This window comes from Sminthopsis crassicaudata, chromosome 4, assembly GCF_048593235.1.
Source record: "Sminthopsis crassicaudata isolate SCR6 chromosome 4, ASM4859323v1, whole genome shotgun sequence".
Taxonomy (NCBI): domain Eukaryota; kingdom Metazoa; phylum Chordata; class Mammalia; order Dasyuromorphia; family Dasyuridae; genus Sminthopsis; species Sminthopsis crassicaudata.
In genome coordinates, this window is record NC_133620.1 from 31,777,997 (window position 1) to 31,797,174 (window position 19,178).

General features: G+C 39.7%; 2 protein-coding genes and 1 pseudogene across 6 annotated transcripts in view; all 3 read right to left on the minus strand.

Annotated features, from left to right (window-relative positions):
• The window catches only part of BTBD8 (BTB domain containing 8), a 116,311-nt gene extending 112,392 nt beyond the window's left edge, over positions 1 to 3,919 (minus strand). For 2 of the 5 annotated variants that reach the window (XM_074266250.1, XM_074266249.1), the window contains exons 1-2: positions 3,653 to 3,905; positions 672 to 869 (exon numbers count right to left, since the gene is read on the minus strand). In XM_074266250.1, the coding sequence (XP_074122351.1) occupies positions 672 to 869; positions 3,653 to 3,777 (323 nt within the window). In that variant the 5' untranslated portion in view covers positions 3,778 to 3,905. Of the gene's footprint in view, positions 1 to 671; positions 870 to 3,016; positions 3,259 to 3,652 lie in introns of those variants that run through there. The other 3 variants (XM_074266248.1, XM_074266253.1, XM_074266251.1) reach the window with 3 other exon arrangements.
• A 1,132-nt stretch (positions 3,920 to 5,051) lies between these two features.
• Positions 5,052 to 9,280, minus strand: LOC141541786 (lysophosphatidylcholine acyltransferase 2 pseudogene; annotated as a pseudogene).
• A 7,534-nt stretch (positions 9,281 to 16,814) lies between these two features.
• The window catches only part of EPHX4 (epoxide hydrolase 4), a 32,654-nt gene continuing 30,290 nt past the window's right edge, over positions 16,815 to 19,178 (minus strand). Inside the window, exons 6-7 of the mRNA XM_074266254.1 lie at positions 18,882 to 19,030; positions 16,815 to 17,518 (exon numbers count right to left, since the gene is read on the minus strand). Of these exons, the coding sequence (XP_074122355.1) occupies positions 17,287 to 17,518; positions 18,882 to 19,030 (381 nt within the window). The 3' untranslated portion in view covers positions 16,815 to 17,286. The remainder of the gene's footprint in view (positions 17,519 to 18,881; positions 19,031 to 19,178) is intronic.

Below are 19,178 nucleotides of genomic sequence, written 5' to 3' on the forward strand. Positions count from 1 at the left end.
AATACTGAGGGTTATCACATTTGTCAAATAATACTTTGATAAATAAAATACACTAGATGCTTCATTTCCATATCTATTTGTTCATCTTTAGAGCAGCATTAATTTCGATGCTTTTGAAAAATGAAAAAAAAAAAAAAAGCAAAACTTGAGGTAAACGTTATTTTCAATTAGTTAATCAAATTCACTGAGAAAATATTGGAGTACTTTCTGGCTGTCATTTTTAAAGGATTTCCACTAAAAAACTCCTTAAAGCATGTTCTTTAGAAAGTAAAAGTCAAAATTCTTATCAGTTTACTTCCTTTTTTAGCGTAAAGTTTATAAAGTTATCCAAGATGTTAAAGGCCACTCATATTAGCTTCTTAATCATTCTTTTCAAGTCAATTTCATAACTAATCAGTTATGATTTTTGTATTTCTGTAAATGTTTATATTTTAAATGTAAAGTTTTAAATGTCAAGATAAAAAAGATTACACAGTTTATCATTTAAGCTGCCAGAAAACATACCAAGACTTACCTTTTTGCTCCTCCCCCAACCCAAATCAATAGTAGTTCACCTATGTTAGGGTGACTTGAAATTTAATTGAATGTAAATAAAATGGACATTTTTTTTAATCATGAAATTAAATCATATTTAAATATAAAATGAGTAGAAATTGGGAAAATATACTTACTGTAAAAATGCTCTAAATTCTGAAGGTTCAAAGTTCTCCACAGCAACAGGAACATGGTTCTCCCAATTATTTAATGTTTTTTCAATAGTGTGAAAGTAGAAGTCTGGAACTCTTGCTAAAAGCACAGCTTTGTGAGCTTTGAACAATGTAGGGCCTATACAAAAAGTGATATCTGAATGGATTTCTTCTTTGAGAAGCCTGTTAAAGATAAGAATCACAATTCCATTACTTTTAAAACTTAATATATTGGGGGCAGCTAGGTGGCGCAGTGGATAGAGCATCAGCCCTGAATTCAGGAGGACACTTAACACTTCCTAGCTGTGTGACCCTGGGCAAGTCACTTAACGCCAGCCTCAGGGGGAGAAAAAAAAAAAAGAGATAAAACTTAATATGTTAAGTATTTGGTCTTAAATCTTGTTTTTTGTTTTTTTTTTTCTTTCATAATGATAACATTTAAAAAGCATTTTCAACCTAATATATTAAAACATATTAATCCAAATTTGAGTTATTTTTATCTAACACCACCATTAAGAAATTTGGTACAATCTTTCCTTAGAATTGAAACATTCACCTTAAATATATATAATTCCACTAAAATAATAGATATGGAATTCTTAAAAAGAATATTTTATCTTTAAATTTGTTGCTTAGATGGGGTCATCAGTCATATATATGCCATTCTTTGCTTAATTTTAAGTTCCTTCTGTTAGTCCTAAATTTTGCACTCCTGGTAGAACTTTTTAAGAAGTACTTTGCTATCTGAAAAATATAGTGCTAATATAGTCATTATAACAGTAATATACATGACTTTAAAGTCACGCTGAAACCGAAAAAGGTCAAAGCAATCGGGCTAAAAGAAAAATTTTAAATCTTAAAGGTCCATGGAAACAGTAAAAAGGTTTAAATCTTAAAGGTCCATTATAAACAGTATGGTTTAGTATGGTAAAACTTTTTCAATGAATTTTCCAGATTTAAAATTCTGCTTCTTAAATGGTGAAAAATGTTTGAAATGAAAAACTCATTAAAAACAACAACAAAATTAGGTCTCTTTCTCTCATTTTGCCCCGAAGTGCTACAGTAATAGTTTAACCTACTATTGAAAACAGATATAAATATAATTTAATCTCACTGCAAAAGTATTTAGTCATTTCTTCTTTGGCTATATTGAGAACCAAATAAATGTTTTAATGTATCAATATCAATATCTAATACTAATATAGTGGAGTCTTGCTATATCTCTGTCTTTTAAAGTAAAATTTTTTCTCACAGAACTATGTTGAATGAATTCACTACATAAATACAAAGGAAAGTCAGAGCATTTCGTTTTCATTATAAAACTAAGTATTTTCAATGGATTTTCCACGTTGCAATAATGAAAATTACCATCCATACTTTTTATTAAAAAGTATAGTAACAATTGGAGAATGAAATTATTTATTATCATAGAAACCTGTTATCACGTAAATAGGAAAAATACTTTTAAAGTGAGCTTTTGCAATTCTTTGCTCAAAATTACTGTTAGCTGCTTTTACACTCTGACATATTCTGAATACTCTGCAAATCATATAAACAATACTTTCATTACTTTCTAGTGACAAAAGTCTGTTGTTTCTGACTTCGCGCCTCCACGAGGGATTTTCCTGGCAGAGATACTTGAGTAATTCTCCAGCTCATTTTACAGACGTGGGACCTGAGGCACACAGGGAGAAGTGACTTGCCCAGGACGGCCCAGCTAGGAAGCACCAGAAGCCGGATTTTCACTCAGGAAGAGCAGCCCACGCTCCAGTCCCTGGGGCAGGAACTCCCCGACCCTGGACCACAGGCTAGCCCCTTTCTTGAGTGGGTGGAAAAAACACATTAGTGACAGGTGGTCCGCTCTCTGGGCTGTTTCCGGGCTAACCTAGGCTTCCTTTGGTATACTTGATTTTCCCACGGTCCGTACAGGAGGCGTGATTCCCTCTCCTCCACTCCCCCCCCCCCAGCTCCGGGCACCACCGAGTGGCCACGAAGAGCCCTGGGGGACCTCGGGGAAGCTCCACCACTTCATCCCCAACTCTCAAAGACCTTACTTCTATTGGGGGAGGAGGATGCTACGCGGAGACGAACTAGGGGGCAAAAGGGGCAAGCCGGCCAAAGCCCTCGGAGAGACGCGTCAGCTCCTGGGGGCAGTAACGGACATTTAGGGACGGCTTTAATTCGCAGGATGACGTCCAGTTTGGAGAGTGGAGGACCTGAAAACATTTGCCCGCCGGCCCCGACCCAGGAGCAGTAAGTCCTCCGCCTCCATCCCCACCAGGGGAAGCTCCAGGTGTCCGAAAGACGAGGCCGGAAGCTGCCTTTAATACTTAACTTGGTGGCCTTGGTTTCCTCATCTAGGAAATGGGGTTAATAATTGCGCCTTCCTCCCAGAATTATGATGAGGACAAAAGTTGGTATTATGGCACCGCATTAGTGACCAAGAAAAGCTTGTTTTTAGGTTCTACATCCTGGACTTTTCCAGGCCATAAAGACTCCCCAAGTTCAGCAAGTGTTCTCCTTCCTGCCCTCACAAAGTGGCGTCCTTCCCCCTCGCGGAGGATCCCGCCCCGAGCCGCTCGCTCCCAAGACCCGGAGCTCCTCTCCGCACACCGGGGAGCAGCGGGGTCTCCGACACCTTAGGGAGGGGCGGGGCAAACCAGACCCTCCTCCGCGAGCCTCGCCTTGGACAATAAACGCACGTGGCTCTTTAAATTTACTTTCAAAGCCCAAGCTTGGGTGACCCGCAGGAACCCTCTCAGGTTGGGAAGGAAGAGCCGCGGAATCTGCCCCCTCTGGGTTCCCGGCCGCTAGCCGGCCCGAGGCCACCACCCCGGCAATGCCAAGAGACTCCGGGAGCATCCGAGCCGCCCCGTCGAGGGGGAGGGGCCGGAGCGGGGGGCGCGCCCGCGCATGCTCCGAGCCCCAGAAGGCCCACCCCCTCCTCCCCCGCCATCGTCTCCTACCTGAGGAGATCTTGACTCAGCTGCTCTGACACCATTGCCCGAAGCCGGCGACGCTCGGCCATCCCCTTCTTGCAGGCCCCCGGGGGCCCCTGGGGGCCCGCGCCGCTCACTCCGCACCGGGCCATGACTCCAGGCCGAGTGTCGCGCGCCGGCTCCCAGGCCACCTGAAGAAAGGGGGCGTTTCCGGCCAAACCCCCGGATGCGGCTGCCCCGGCGCTGTAAACGCTCTGGATGAGGAGCCTCGCGAGCCCCAGGCGCTAGCGGACCGAGGTCTCACGTGATTCTCCCTTTGGGCCGGTGCTGGCGCAAGCGTATTAACTTTGTTTACCTTCTCCGGGGAGCGCCCGGGGCTCGGGGTGGGATTCGAACGGAGGCGTCTTCCTATTGGTCGCCGCCTATGTCGTTTCCGTTAGAGGTTGGGAGACGCGGGCCTGTTTTGTTGGGAGACGCTGTTTGCCCCGCCCTCGGGGAGAGGGGGAGGGATGTGCACGTGCTCTCTCTCTAGATGGCCCAAGTGCTTCGAGTAGAAGACAGGTAAAGCGAGGCATCCCCGGAAGTGTAAGAGTGCAGTCCAGCCCCGCTGTGCGTTCTCAACCTAATCGTCCTCGAGGACCACCCTTACTCCTCCTCGGGGGGTCTAGAGAACTAGGGCAATGGGCAGGAGGATCAAAGCCCAGAAAAGTCTGTAAGCAAGTGAGAAAGACTAGGAGCAGGAAAATTGGGGACCTGCTTGGGTGGGATCTACTAAGGGGTGAAGCAGATAAAGTGCTGGACTTGGGGTGACACAACATCAAAGCAGGCTTCAGACACTGACCAGCTGTTGAGGAAAACTGAACATTCACCCTATTTGCCTCAGTTTCCTCCTCTGTCAAGTGAGCTGGAGAAGGAAATGGTGGCATACCACTCCAGTGGCTCTCTGCCAAAAGATCTCAAATGGGGTCACAGAGTTGGACACAACTGAACAAAAGAAGTTTTTAATCTTTTGACTTCTTCAAGGGGACAAGGACAGTGGTGGGGAAAATTAAATAATCCACTAGCTAACTAGCTTTCACATCTGAAAATGCACAAGTGTGATGGTCTAGGACCCAACTTCATAACCAAGACCACTAGGGTTAAAGACTGTCCTTTTAAACTGGCCAAGAAATGACTTTGCTACTCCCCTCTCCTCCCCCCTAAAAATTATTCCAAATAATGAAAACATTTTGATTCAGGAAAATGAAACCATACAGTTAATTCTATGCTGTGGTAATGGAGGGAAATAAGAACCAGATAATAAAAACCCCCAGAAAATGTAAGTCAGCTTGAGTCTAAGGGTGGTTTCACATATGTCTTTATATCCCCAGGGTCTAGCACACAGTAGGAACTTAAATCTTTGTTCACTGACTGATAGTACAAAATATTAGATAATCCAAAAACATTTATAATTGGTTTTGGAATGAATTGAAAACATCATACTCAAACGAGTATATAACAAGAAAAGTATTTTCTACAGTTACATAATAAAAATGGCAAGAATACAAATGAAGACCAAAAATGCAAAATCTTTATGATAATCATTCAGATTTTAGCATAGCTTATTTAGTAATGCCTTTGGGAATAGCCTGTGCTTCAAAGTGAAAATACAGTTCAAAGCTATTTTAAGTATATTAAAGAAAAAAAGTATGAGTCTTGATGGGACCTTAATGTTTTAACCAATCTACGATAAACATTAAAGATAGAATCCTACCCATCCCTACTTCTATAGCCTCTAACCTGTTTTCCTGTCTTTTAATGAAGGGGCAACTGAATTATTCTCAGGAACTCTGGATAGCAGAGTAGGGTTCATTTCTATGAACAGAATTGACCTCCTTGTTAGCTACACATTCCTAAGTGTAAAGGATTTAAACAGATTATTAGGCTGGAAGGGAGAGAGATCATAAAATCATATTGTGCACCTGAAAATGGAGGTGGAGGCAAGAATTTAATGGAATAAAGAAAAAGCTGGGGCTAATTTTTGTATGACTTTCAGGACACATTGATCAAATTTAAAGACAAAATACTCCTTTATAGAATCCTACTCCTATAATCTGGTTTCTTAAAGAGATATACTTATTGAATTTTCATTCAATGCAGAAAAACATTATCTATAGAATCTTTTGAGCAGGTATCATCTATTAACCTGTTTTTAGCAGCCCTCTCATTTCTAACAGCTCTGGGTCTTTGTCTTGTTTTGTTTTGTTTTTGGTAAATTGATGAAGTTCAAGTTCCACTTGAGTTTTATGATCTATGAAATTAGCTGTTGAACTTTGTACTATGACTTCTTTTTCAAAGCAGTTTTATCATTGTTCTAATTCTTGTAAAAATAAATGAAAACAAAGCTTTTTAATCAATTTTGTATGTATGCTTGCTCCTAGCACTCCTGTGTTATTTTCAGTAAAAGCAAATTAGGCAAGTGTAATGCCTATCCTTTGTAAACCAAAGGAAAAGTTTTTCTTTCCTATACTATCATTTAGTAATGGCAGGAGGCAACCTCATATGCTATGATCCTGTTTCAACACATTGAAACAACAGCTTTCTGTTTTCACTTCACACCATAGTGTGAAGTAGAAAATTTGGATGTCTGGACTCTGCCATTGTATTTTGGGGGCATGGAAGAGGTGCTTCAGTGTATGAGTGTTCCTCCAATCGGGGTTTAGGCACTACTCAAAACTTAAATATGCTAATAACTACATTAGAAGAAGACATTTTCCAAAACTGCTTCCTAATTTGTCTATTTCCAAGATATATTATTGCAATCATTAGGCCTTCTTATAAGAAAGTTGGTAATGAAAGGCCCAAATAAAAGTATTCTAAAAGTATGTTTTAAATATCACTCAATACCTCTAAAGCCTAAGGTTAAAGCTTTGGAGTTTATCTCAATGAAAATAAGTTTTCAGTTATCTTTTTTATCTGAGAAATCTTCATCAGCATCCTCACAGATGACTTTGTTATTCATACTTTTTGAATTCAAACTTGGAAACTTAACGTCTTTGGGTAATGAAAACACGTGGCTCGCCTGGAGTTCTAGGTATGTAGTAAACAATCTGGCATATTCTGGATTCTTCATAGCAAAACTTTTAAATTCTGAAAAGGAAATGTGATCTGCATTTTCTTTGGCTATTTCTTGGAAGAGACCTGAAACTTCTAGGTTTCTAACGCCAAGAGAAGCCTGGAGAATACTGGCAAACTCTAACTCTGTTATGTAGCCATCCTCATCCAAGTCAAAGAGCTTGAAAGCCATGCGGATAAGGTCTTCTGTGTTGGCAGGATTGCACAGGACCGACAGCCCAATCACATATTCTCTGAAATCTATGGTACCATCTTGGTTCCGGTCAAAGAGCCCAAAGAGTTGCTTCAGGGTATCAGAAATGGGAAGCATTAAATATTTAGAAAATTCTTCAATTCCAATTCTGCCTCCTTTTGCGGAAGTTGCAATTGTGGCATATTCATCCAAATGTTTTCTGACAGCATCCCAATCCAAATTTAACTTCTGGCTAATTTTGGTAAATTCCACCAAGCCAGCTTCCATAGGCAAGGTCAGCTTTCCTGCAGAAATCATCAATCTGCAGTCTTCATAGGTATGATCTGTGACAGGCAACTGTAGGGCATTGGCCATGACGTTCCGGACTCGGCGGGCATAAAGGGCAGGATCGCTTCTCTCTTCTTCGTCGGGGACGTAAATAGGCATGAATTCTATCTCCACGTTGGTGTAAGGCTGCGTGAGGGTTAGCAGGAGCAGCTGGAACGCCGAAGTCCCCTGCCACGTCCAGGTCACCGTGTCTAGCTTGTTGGGGTAGCGCAGCAGCAGCGGCTGCACAGGGACTCCGGGGACGAAGGCTCCCGGTTTGAAAGTGATCAGGCACGTGCGGTTGGTGCAGGTGGCTTCGGGGAAAATCAGGATCTGCGGCCAGCGGCCTTTGGCGGTGGCGCGCCTTTTAATCTCGTTAACCGTGCTCTTCCTGGAATCTGGGTCCCCCCGGGACACGAGCACCGGCTGCCCGGCCAGGAGCAGCCTGCCAACAAACGGAAAGCTGGCGTTCTCCTCCCGAGACACAACGGACGGCAAACCCGCGAAGATCCAGACGAGGCCATCGAAGAAGCTGGAGTGCGGGGCGGCCACCAGGATGGGCGCCTCGCGGGAGTTGGCCACGGTCCCCCTCACCTTCACGATGAAGCCCATGAAGAAGAAGAAGATGCGGCCTAGTACCTGCAGCAGCGGGTGCGTGAGCCGCCGCCTCCACCTGGGCAACGGGTGGACCCGCTTCAGCGGGTGGAAGGCGGTGGCCACGAACACCAATGGCCACGAGAGGATGACCAGCAGCAGCAGGAGGACTACGCGCAAGGGCACCAGGATCAGGCCGCTCAGCCAGATGCAGAGCCAGCGCGATGGGCTGAAGTGCCTCTCCGCCACGAAAGGGTTCTCCACAGGTGGCGGGAACAGGGAGCGCTCGCGCAGGGAGCGCAGGGGCTGCAACCGATGGTCCACCGGCACCCCCAACAGCCCCTTCTCCAGCTGCACCCTCTTGGCCGAGGGCGGCTCTTGGCTTAAGCTCATGGCTCGGCCGGCAGAAGCCAACTCCCAGGACTTGAGAGGAGACCCAGCATGGCGCACGCTGCCCAACGCCCGTCTGCCCCCAGCATCTGCGCAGGTGCCCTGCTGGCCACGCCCCTCCTCCGGAAGACCGCCCACTGCGGGCCACGCCCCCTCACTCACCGACCACGCTCCCCCCACTCTGAGAAACTACCCTTTCCCTCGGAGCTGCCCGGCTCTGGCTTGGAGTGAATTTTACTTCCGGAAACTTGTAAAGTCTAGTTTTGTAAATCTGTCTAAAGCAGGTTTTTTCCCTGTTCATGTCGTGGACCACTTCTGATGAAGTCTTACCTCCTCCGTGTTACAGAAATATTTTTTACAGTCACACAATATCAATAAAGAGAATGCCCTTTGATTTTAGGGCTCTGGGTTCTCTGCAAGCTTCTGGCTCCCACGTGCAGGAGGGACGAGACCCAGTGGTTACGTCAGCGAATCGGGGGATTTCCCCTTGAATGAGATCTGGGATCTTGACTCTTAGTTGAACTGAGTTACCTTCATTCTATATCATCTGGCCTATATTTTCATGTGTATCCCGTCTCTGATTCCTGTTTTGCAACTAATTTGGTTTTCTCAGCTAAGTTTGTTATGGAATTAATATTTTGGGTAAAATGGAGTCATGCCTTAGGGTCCTCTCTCCCTCCAGTGAAGAAAAAGTCAGAAGGTGGATCGAATCTGATCTGTCCCCTAAAATAATAGCTACTTAGGGAAGTAAAAAGATATAATTCTCTCTGAAGAGTGCAGGGCCCTCCAGCCCCATTTCCAACATCCTCTCCTTTTAAAAAATTTATCTTTTCTATAGCTTTTTGTTTATAAAACACATGCATGGGTAATTTTTCAACAATGACCCTTGTAAAACCTTCTGTTCCAACTTTTCCCCTCCTTAACCCCGCCCCCTCCCCTAGAGGGAGGTAGTCCCATACGGGTTAAAGATGTTAAAGTACATGTTAAAACCAATATATGCATACATAGTTACACAGTTATCTTGCTGCATAAGGAAAATTGAATCTAGAAAGTTAAAAAAAAAACAACCTGAGAAGGAAAACAAATATGCAAGAAAACAATAACAGAAAGAGAAATTCTATGGAATTTCTATGTTGTGCTCCACACTCATTTCCCATGGTTCTCTCTCTCTGGGAGTAGCTGGTTCTCTTCATCACTGAACAATTGGAACTGGTTTGGATCATCTCATTGTTGAAGAGAGCCTCGTCCATCAGAACTGATCACCATCTTGTTGCTGTATGTAATGATCTCCTGCTTCAGGAGCATCAGCTCCTTTAAGTCTCTCCAGGCCTTTCTGAGCCATCCCGCTGGTCATTTCTTACAGAGCAGTAGTATTCCATAATATTCATATACCACAGTTTATTCAGCCATTCCCAGCTGACGGGCATCCACTCAGTTTCCAGTTTCTGGCCACTACAAAAAGGGCCGCCACAAACAGTTTTGAACACCAACATCCTCTCCTAACAGGAATTAAAATCTCCTTTGGAGAAGAATGATGGGCCAAAGAGGCTAGTAATATTTATCCTGCCTCCCTTTGAGCAACACAACAACATTCCCATGTTACATGTGGGGGAACACTCCTACCACACATGCACCTTGGTGCAATAAAATATGTAGGATTACAAAAGAAATGAATTTTTATTGAAACATAATTATCAAAATTATTTCTAAAAATTCAAGTTCACAGCCCTTGGCCAAGAATCTCTGATCTGAATTTTATCAATCTAGAATAGTCCTCTTTAGCCCTGAAAAAATCAATTATGTAAAGGACTGAAACTCTGAGTTGATACACTGGTGTCAGACAACCAAGCACTTAAGGCTAATTACCGATTGGACAATACTCTATAAGAATATGCTTGGAAAATGGCCCTTCCCACTATTCTGTGCTGGTTCAATCTTTTGGTGTATACAGAGAATTGTGGGAAGGACTAGGGGATGGAGTAAGACAAACCAGACTCACTTTTGGCATAGACGAAGAGAAGGAAGGTCATGGAGATCCTGCATCCATCCAATTCACTTCTACCCTTAAAGACCAAGAATAAAGACCAAGAATAAAGACCTGACTCTGACTGATTCTAAGGCATCCAGGATCTTCACATTCAATTAATTCCCTCAGAGTTCTGAGCAACTCTCTAGATTACAGTGAAGAGAAAGTGCCAAATTGCATTGGTAGAGGAAGTTATCTTACCTGGGAGTTCTTTATACCAGAGATAGAATCATATGTCTAATTCAGACCTAGACCTGCCTACTGTGCAAGCCCACAAACATGCCTGTAACTGCCCATCCTCAAAAAAAAAAAAAAAAAACCTTTGGATTCCTCCCTCCCTGCCCTATTTGGTGATTTCATCAGCTGCCGTGGGTTCAATTTTCATCAAATAATTCTCAGATCCAATTATTTAGCCCTTGCCTGGCTCCTAATGCTAGATTCACATCTCCAATTACCTATTAGATATCTCAAACTGGATGTTTCAGCAACATATTTAAAACAAAGTTTAGTATCTTTCCTCCAAAACCATCTCTTCTTTTTAACTTTCATATTACCGTTGACAATACGCCCATTCTCCCACTTACCCAGGTTTGAAATGAATGTGTCATCCTTGTCTTCTCACTCTCCTTATCAATTGCCAAGGCTATCCTAACTTCATACCATCTCATCCCCAACAACCTGGCGCCTAGACTGTTACAACAGACTATTGGGTCTATCTGCCTCAAGTCTCCTCATTCTAGACCAAATTGATCTTTCTAAAGCACAGATTCAACTATGTTACTTTCCTATCCCTCAACAGGATCCCAAAAAGATCTTGACAGATTACTGTACTGCATCAAATAGAATCTGAAATTCAATAGGAATAAATGTAAAATCTTGCATTAAGGTTTCAATCAATCAATTTTACAAAAACAAAATTGCGAAGGTATGATAACAGGAATTTACATGATCAGTATATGTCATCAATGAAATATCTAATAGATAGCTAATGTGCTGTTAGCCTGCATTAAGAAAGGTATAGCATCCAGGAAGGAGAAATACTGGTGACACTATATCCTTAGTTCTAATTACTGCTCCTGTGTTAATTTTAGGTACCTCATTATTAATGTTCATTAGCTTCAAAAGCTCCATCATCACTGACCAGTAGATTATAACTTTTTAAAGAAATAAACTGCTTATTTGGAATTATCCCCAAAGGACTATTAAACTATGCATAACCTTTGATCCAATAGTGTATCTACAGGGATTGTATCCCAAAGAAATCATAAAGAAGGGAAAGTGACCCACATGTGTAAAAATGTTTATGGTAGCCCTTTTTGTAGTGGCAAGGAACTGAGTGGTTGTCCAACAATTGGGGAATGGCTGAATAAGTTATAGTATATGAATGCAATGGAATATTATTGATCTTTTTTTTTTTTTTTTTTTTTTTTTGCTGAGGCAATTGAGGTTAAGTGACTTGCCCAGGGTCACACAGCTGGGAAGTATTAAGTGTCTGAGACCAGATTTGAACTCAGGTCCTCCTGATTTCAGGGCTGGTATTCTATCCACTATACCACCTAGTAAGAAATGTTCAGTAGCCTGATTTCAGAAAGGCCTGGAGAGACTGACATGAATTGATGGTATTGAAGTAGTGAAATGAGTAGGACCAAGAGTATATTGTACATAGCAACAACAAGATTATATGATCAATTGTGATGAATTTGGCTCTTTTAAACAATAAGGTGATTAGGGCAATTCCATAGACTTGTAATGGAGATCTCTCTGCATCCAGAGGACTATGGTGACTGAATGTGGATCACAATATAGCATCTTCATCTTTGTTGTTGTTGTTTGCTTGTTTTTTTCCTCTCTCATTTTTCCCCTTTTGATCTGATTTTTCTTGTGCAGCATGATAAATGTGGAAATCTATTTAGAAAAATTATACATGTTTAGCTTATATTGGATTACTTGCTATCTAGGGGAAGTAGGAGGTAGGAAGGGAGGATGAAAAATTTGGAATACAAGGTTTTGCAAGGGTTAATGTTGAAAACTATCTTTGCATATATTTTGAAAAATAAAAAAGCCTATTTTTAAAAAATACACTGCTTGACTTGAGAACATCCAGGGAAGAGGCAACCAGAATGGCAGAAATCCTTGAGTTTATTGTATCTGAGAAGCATTGAAGGAAATTGGGATGGTTTATCTAGAGAAAACTTAAAGGAGACTGAAGAATTGTCTTTGGTTATTTAAACGACTATCACATGGAAGAGATTTTAATGTACTTGTCTACACCAAACCAGTCTAAAGCACATGAATCATCCTTTTAATAATCCATTCTAGAACTGGACCAGGAATCAATGTCAAGTTTTGAAGAATCTCCACCCAGGGGAATCTTTGATGACGTAGATAAGAGCTAAAGACCTGGGCTCCAATCATTGCTCTGTCACGTGGTACTCCTAAGACTGTGGCAAGTCCATGTTTTGTTTTGTTTTTTTGTTCTTTTGTTTGTTTTTGTTTTTTTGCCTACTTCTTGGGTTGAATAGATAATTCTGAAATTTCCTTCCATAGCAATTTCTGTGATTTTTAAAAAAATTTATAAGATTTACCCTTCTCCAGTCTTGTGACATTCAATTTAACAAAATTTTATTCTTCTATTTTCCATTATTAAATGAATCAATGAAAAAGTTTCAAAGCTCTATGATAATGACTATAAATTGTTCAGTAAGATGGTCCCTATTTAAAGGAAGCTTGCACTGTAATAAGGGGATTTTATTATTGAGTTGTTTCAATCATTCCTGAGTCTCCATGATCCATTTGGGATTTTCTTGGCAAATATACTATAGTAGTTAGCCATTTCCTTCTCTAGCTCATTTTACAGATGAGGAAATCAAGGCAAACAGGGTTAAATGACTTACCCAGGTTCCCACAACTATCTAAGATCAAATTTGAACTCATGAAGAATAATCTTCCTAACTCCAAATTCAATACTTTATCTGCTATATTGCCTAACTGCCTAGGGAAAGATTATAGGAGGGTTCAGCTACAGTGAAATAAAAAAGTTCCATGGGTCCTTAAGGTGTAAGTATCTTCATTAGTATTGGGAAAGAACCCCTTAAATTATTGTATCTGTTTTTTATGAGTTGCTTTATCAGGCAGTTAGCGCTATACACGAGTAAGCCTGTTTTCTGAAAGGAGCCGATCAGGAACCTGCAGTGTGTCAAAATCTTGCTCGCTCCCAGAAGCCTTTGCTAATATTTGCTAGTTAACCTTGCTGAACCAATCCAAACCAATTTTGTGTGCAACTAAGTTGTTCCTGGGAAACATCCAACTTCTAGATTCCACCTGCTCCTGGGAAAGACTATCCATTCCTTACCCTAATCCCTCCTCCTTCCTCAATTTCTCCTTTGTGGTAATTGCCCTTGCCTCTCTTGAGTTGTGGGCTCCCTTGTGATTTGTCCTGGAGGACCTTGACACAAGGGTCTGATTTTCCTCTTACTAAAACTCTTCTGCTTTTAATTCAGCTTGGAATCCTCTGCATTTTGACAGGCAGGTTTTGTCCAAGTAACAATATCATTTCCATGAATAAAATCTATCAGTTCCTAATGTTTAGTCATTTGACAGTGCCAAAGACTGGAATCAACAACTTCCTTTTCTGTGTCTCTAGTAATTGTGACAGCTGAAGAGATGTAGCTTGAAGTAGTGTCTGAGAAGATTTCATCGGTACTTCCCACCAATACACCTCACATCACCCAGCTCCAGGCAAAGGTAAGATCTCAAGCCAGGTCTTCTGACTCCAAGTCCAGCATACTGTCCAATGTAGACTGCTTTTAATGACAATAATAGAATGAAATTTCTAGCTTTTAACTAAGAGGAATAGATCTACTGATTGTGAACTGCTTGGGTTACTGACAAATCCAAATTTTTAAAAAGATTGAAGATAAGAATTGATTGATTGAGCTTTTATAGTTAGAAATATAACCAGGGATGGGATATGCTAGTCTATATGCTAAATTTGTAGCATGAACATTTATACCAGCTACAAATCAGGGTTTGTTTTATTGTTGATTGTTTAGATTTAAGAAAGTTATGGGGAAAATATTAATAATGCAGATAATCTTAAAAGTGTTTTTCAAGAGTTGATTGTTAAAACATTTATCAGCACTCCTAAGTATAACTAAAAACTAGTGTAGAAAAAGTTCTGTACCCTTATGTTTTAGGCACAAGTTTGCCACAAACAATTTTATTAAATTTTTCTAGTCTAAGAATTTTGGGCTTAGAGAGAGACAGAGTCAGAAATGGACAGAGCTTCCATATATACCTTTGAAAATCTCTAGCACATATCATTTTGGACTTACACCTTAAAATTCCAATGGTTTAAAATTTAGGTAAAGTCTCAGAACAATAATCATGTAAATTGTCAGCATCCTTTAGAAAATAATTTTCTCAAAACTATTCAATCCTTCTTCCTAAGGATTATGCTTCCCACCTGTCAAAGGTGAGATGCTTAACTGAAGTAATTAGGAAGATAACTACGCTAATCACTTGGAGATGAGGAAGAGCTCTCAGATTGAGGGTCAGTGAGGGGCTTGAGGGAGGGGTTAGAAACTGCTTTGTGGTTGTTTAGTCTGATGTGACGGATTGGTTGTAGCTGATTCTTTGTGACCTGATTTAGAGTGTTCTTGGAAAAAAATACTGTAATGGTTTGTCATTTCGTTCCCCAGCCCATTTTGCAAATGAGGAAACTGAGGCAAAAAGTTAAGTGACTTGTCCAGGGCCACACAGCTAATACGTATCTGAGGATTTGAATTTATTAAAAAAAGTCTTCCCACTTCCAAGTCTAGCACTCTTATCTATTGCACCACCTAGCTTTCCCAGAGACATATCTAAAAATGATATAAAAAGATTTCTATGCAAACTATTATTTTTACTAGAATGTTGATTAAATATTGATAAGCATTTCTTAGTCCCATAGGAATAAGACTTTAGACTAAAATACTATCCAATATATTATTTTGTACTATGAAACCTAAAGAAGAAAACATAAGTTAGGCACTCCATTGTATCCTTCTACACTACCATTCAGTTTTTATTATTATCCATTCACATATTCTTCAAAATTATGAGGCTTGAAGCATTAAAAATCAGATTATCTCCATCTCATTGGCCAATGGAGCCTCTCTTTCCTTTTGCAATTCACATAAATGCAGTCATTTAAATCAGTCAGGGCTACAAATTAAAAGCTGCTTTAGATGCCCCTGAGTAAAACCTCCTAATTTTATAGAGGAAGAAACAGTCACAGAATTAAGTGACCTCCCCATGGTCACACAGCAAGTATGTATCCAAGGAAGAATTTGGCCCAAAACTTAATGATTTTAAGTCCTGGATGCTTTTCAATACATACCATTGCCTTGAAGTCTCACAACACTGTTGTGAGCAAAATATTTTGTTAGCTTGAAATCCTTTGGAATAATAAAAACACACCTGATCTGGAGTTCAGATGACCTGAATTCAAAAAATTCAAATGCTTGTTAGCAGTATGACCTTGAGCAAGTCAAGTACCTCAGTTTTCTTTTCAGTAAAACAAGGATAATATAATAGCATCTACCTCCCAGGTTTGTTATAAGGATCAAATAGGATAATAATTATAAAGTGTTTAGCACAGTGCCTGGTGCATAGTAAGCACTATATAGGTATTAGCTATTATTATTTATCATTATTGAATGATTTCAACATGCCTACATTTCTTAATTACTGGCTTATCTCCATTTCTAGAGAACAAGCACATTGTCAAACCTTTGATTGCAAAGCACAGCTATTTTGTTTATTGGAGTGTTACCAGCTTACTGATAGAAAGCAGATGTAGTAACTTAGACAATATAATACATTAAGCAGAAAAAAAGAAATCTGATGTCCACTGCTAGAATACTGATGAGGGTATTGGATTGGGTAATTTTAATCATCTTCTTCCCATAAGAATTAGATTAGGAGAATCTTGCTTCATTATACCACAATGCTAATTTTCAGAGGAATAAGATGGTCTTTAACCATGCAAAACAGTGGTAAGAGTGACAGATTTGGCATTAAAGACCTAAATTCAAATCCTCTTGAATACTTACTACCTAATCTCAGCCTCAAGCTCCTTTATCTATAAAATAGGAATAAATGTGCCCACTTCCCAGACTAGTGAAGATCAAATGAGATACCCTATCTAAAACACTTTGCAAACCTTAAAGTTATATAAAAATGCTAGCAAGAAAGAAGGATTATTGAACATTCTAGCTATGCCTTGATTGTCACTATCTGCCAAAATACATTACAATGTTTGTGTAGAAATATAATAAATTTTACTTTAACTATAATGACTACAACTGAAATTAGGGCAGAAGCCTGAACAAGCAGCATTCACAAATTAGTAAATTCTGTATAGAAATCTCTGTGGTTTTGTCACTTATTGGGACAGGTGAAACCAATCTTCACAAATAACTGATTGATGAAGGAAGGTATTCATAATTCTCTTAAAGAAGACAAACACTTCTAAATGCAGCTGTTTTTAGATTAATATGGTAACATATCATGAGATCCAAAGATTTGGTAACAGACTTTTTAATGGTTAAAAAAAATAGTCAAAAGAAATCAAAACTTTTCATCAATAAAATAAAAACTGACATCATCACATAACTGATTTTTTTCATATGGCACACTTGTACCTTCTCATTTTAAACTTGTAAAAGGCACCACATGTTAACATAATGAAGAAAATCTAAAAGAAATCATTAAATTCCCACAAATTCTTTTTTTAAACATAAGTAAATATATTTTAAGGCAAGTATTTTATGTGCAAAACAGAAGAATAGGGGGGAAAACCCACATTAACATTACACAATTTTACATAATCCTCCTTTTTTCAACCCAGTGAAACAACTGCGTGTTAGCTTAGTCACAATACAGTACAATGAAAACAGTGTCTTTCTTAACAAAGCCTAAACAGAATGCTGAAAAAGTCAGCTCCTCTCACATCATTTTTTTTGTCTGTTATGGGCTTTTCACTTGTCCTTAAAATTACTCATTTTTCCTCATATTTTCTTTGAGAAATGTCCATATTAATTTATTCACTATATCAGGTTGATCTTGTTGAAGCCAGTGGCTGGCTTCGGACAAAATTGTTAGCCTAAAATGGCTCTTGACATAAATCCTTGTGACTTCGGCCATCTCCACATCCATGAAAGCATCTCTTTCTCCCCATAAGAGTAATGTCGGCGTGGTCACCTTATGATACTTTAGTGGCAGGCAGCTGTGAAGAAAAGATGCAGGGGCTTACCATTCATCCTCAAAATTAATATACCATCTTTTCTAATGTGGTACCATATACTCTCCTAGGAAATCAACCTGTGTATTTAATCTAAAAAGATTCTCTCTCTAAAAAAGGAACCTGAAAATAGTAAGAGCTAATATTTATGAAGGACTTGAAGGGTAATAAAGTGCTTTGTGTGTATTATAACTCAGTGTTACAGGTGGCATTATTACTCTTATTTTACAAATGCAGAAACTGAGGTCAAGAAATATTAATGCACTTGCTTTTGTGTCATATAATTAGTATCTAAGATGGTATTCAAAATCAGATCTTCCTGATTCTTAGCAGTTAGCTGAATTTTAATTTTATTTTAGTTAGATATTTCTTTATGTAGATTCATTTACTTTTTTAAAAAGATATACAAGAACTCCTGAAGGTTGGGATAAAAGAAAACTTCGATTTGTTTCCCTATACTTGTTGTTGTTTAGTCATGTAAGTCACAAATGGTTCTTGGTGACCCCATTTGGGGGTTTTCTGGGCAAAGATACTTGACTAGTTTGCCATTTCCTTTTCCAGCTCATTTGACAGATTAGGAAACTGGGGCAAGCAGGGTTAAATTACTTGCCCGGGTCACACAGCTATTAAAGCCAGATTTGAATTCAGGAAGATGATTCCAGGTTTAGTGCCCTTTCTATTGTGTCACCTAACAACATGTTCTATAATTATTTAGTTTTTAATGCTTGTAAATAATTTCTGAGATTTAAAAAAATAAACATCTGAACTCAGAAATTTTCTTAGGTATTTAACAAGGCTTACTTAATATCCTTTCTTATCATACCTAATATTTTGTTCTACTAACAATATCATTCTATCCATGTAAACATCTATCTTATGTTGTATTAATTAATAGTTTATTGCATACCCAAGCTGTCTAACACAGAAAGGAGCGGAATGGTGATCTCACAGAAATAGTAATGATCTTTCTTCCTTGAATTAGAATGTAAATCATTTCTTTCATGTGACAGAAAGCATGCACATTTGTATGACTTCCCCAAACTGACAGCAAAAAATGACATAGACTGGAGTTCCCCCCACCTCATATTAATAAGCTGTAAATTTCCACCCATTGAGGGGGAAAAAAAAAAAAGAGAGAGAGAATTTCCCAAACATAGTTTCCATTGTTTCTAGTGGAAGATACAAAGACACAAAAAGCAAAGCAGGCAAATAAACCAAACCTACACAATTGTATTTTCCCAGACCCTAGAAAAACATGGCACCTTCCTCTCCCATCCATGAGCTGAAGAACTAAATCTCCAGAATTCAACTGGAACACTGAATATTTGGCTAAGCCCAAGATACTGACCTGAAGATATTTCGGAAATGGTTAATTGGGCCTGTCAGTGCTCCAGGTTGAGAAAAGACATAAACATAAGCTTCGAGATCTTCTAGGGTTAATTTGCACCCTTTCTTTCCAATGCCAGTCCTCTGGCTGGTAAATAAATGTTTCAGAGCCTAAGGTAGAGAAAAGGTGAGTCCATAAAATGCTGTTCCATAAACCTATTCGCTTCCTTCTGATGGAAGATTGAGGTGGAGGCTGCTACCCAGCATGTTTCCCCTTCTCTCCCCTCTCACTACTTCCAACAGGTCAGTCTTCTCACTA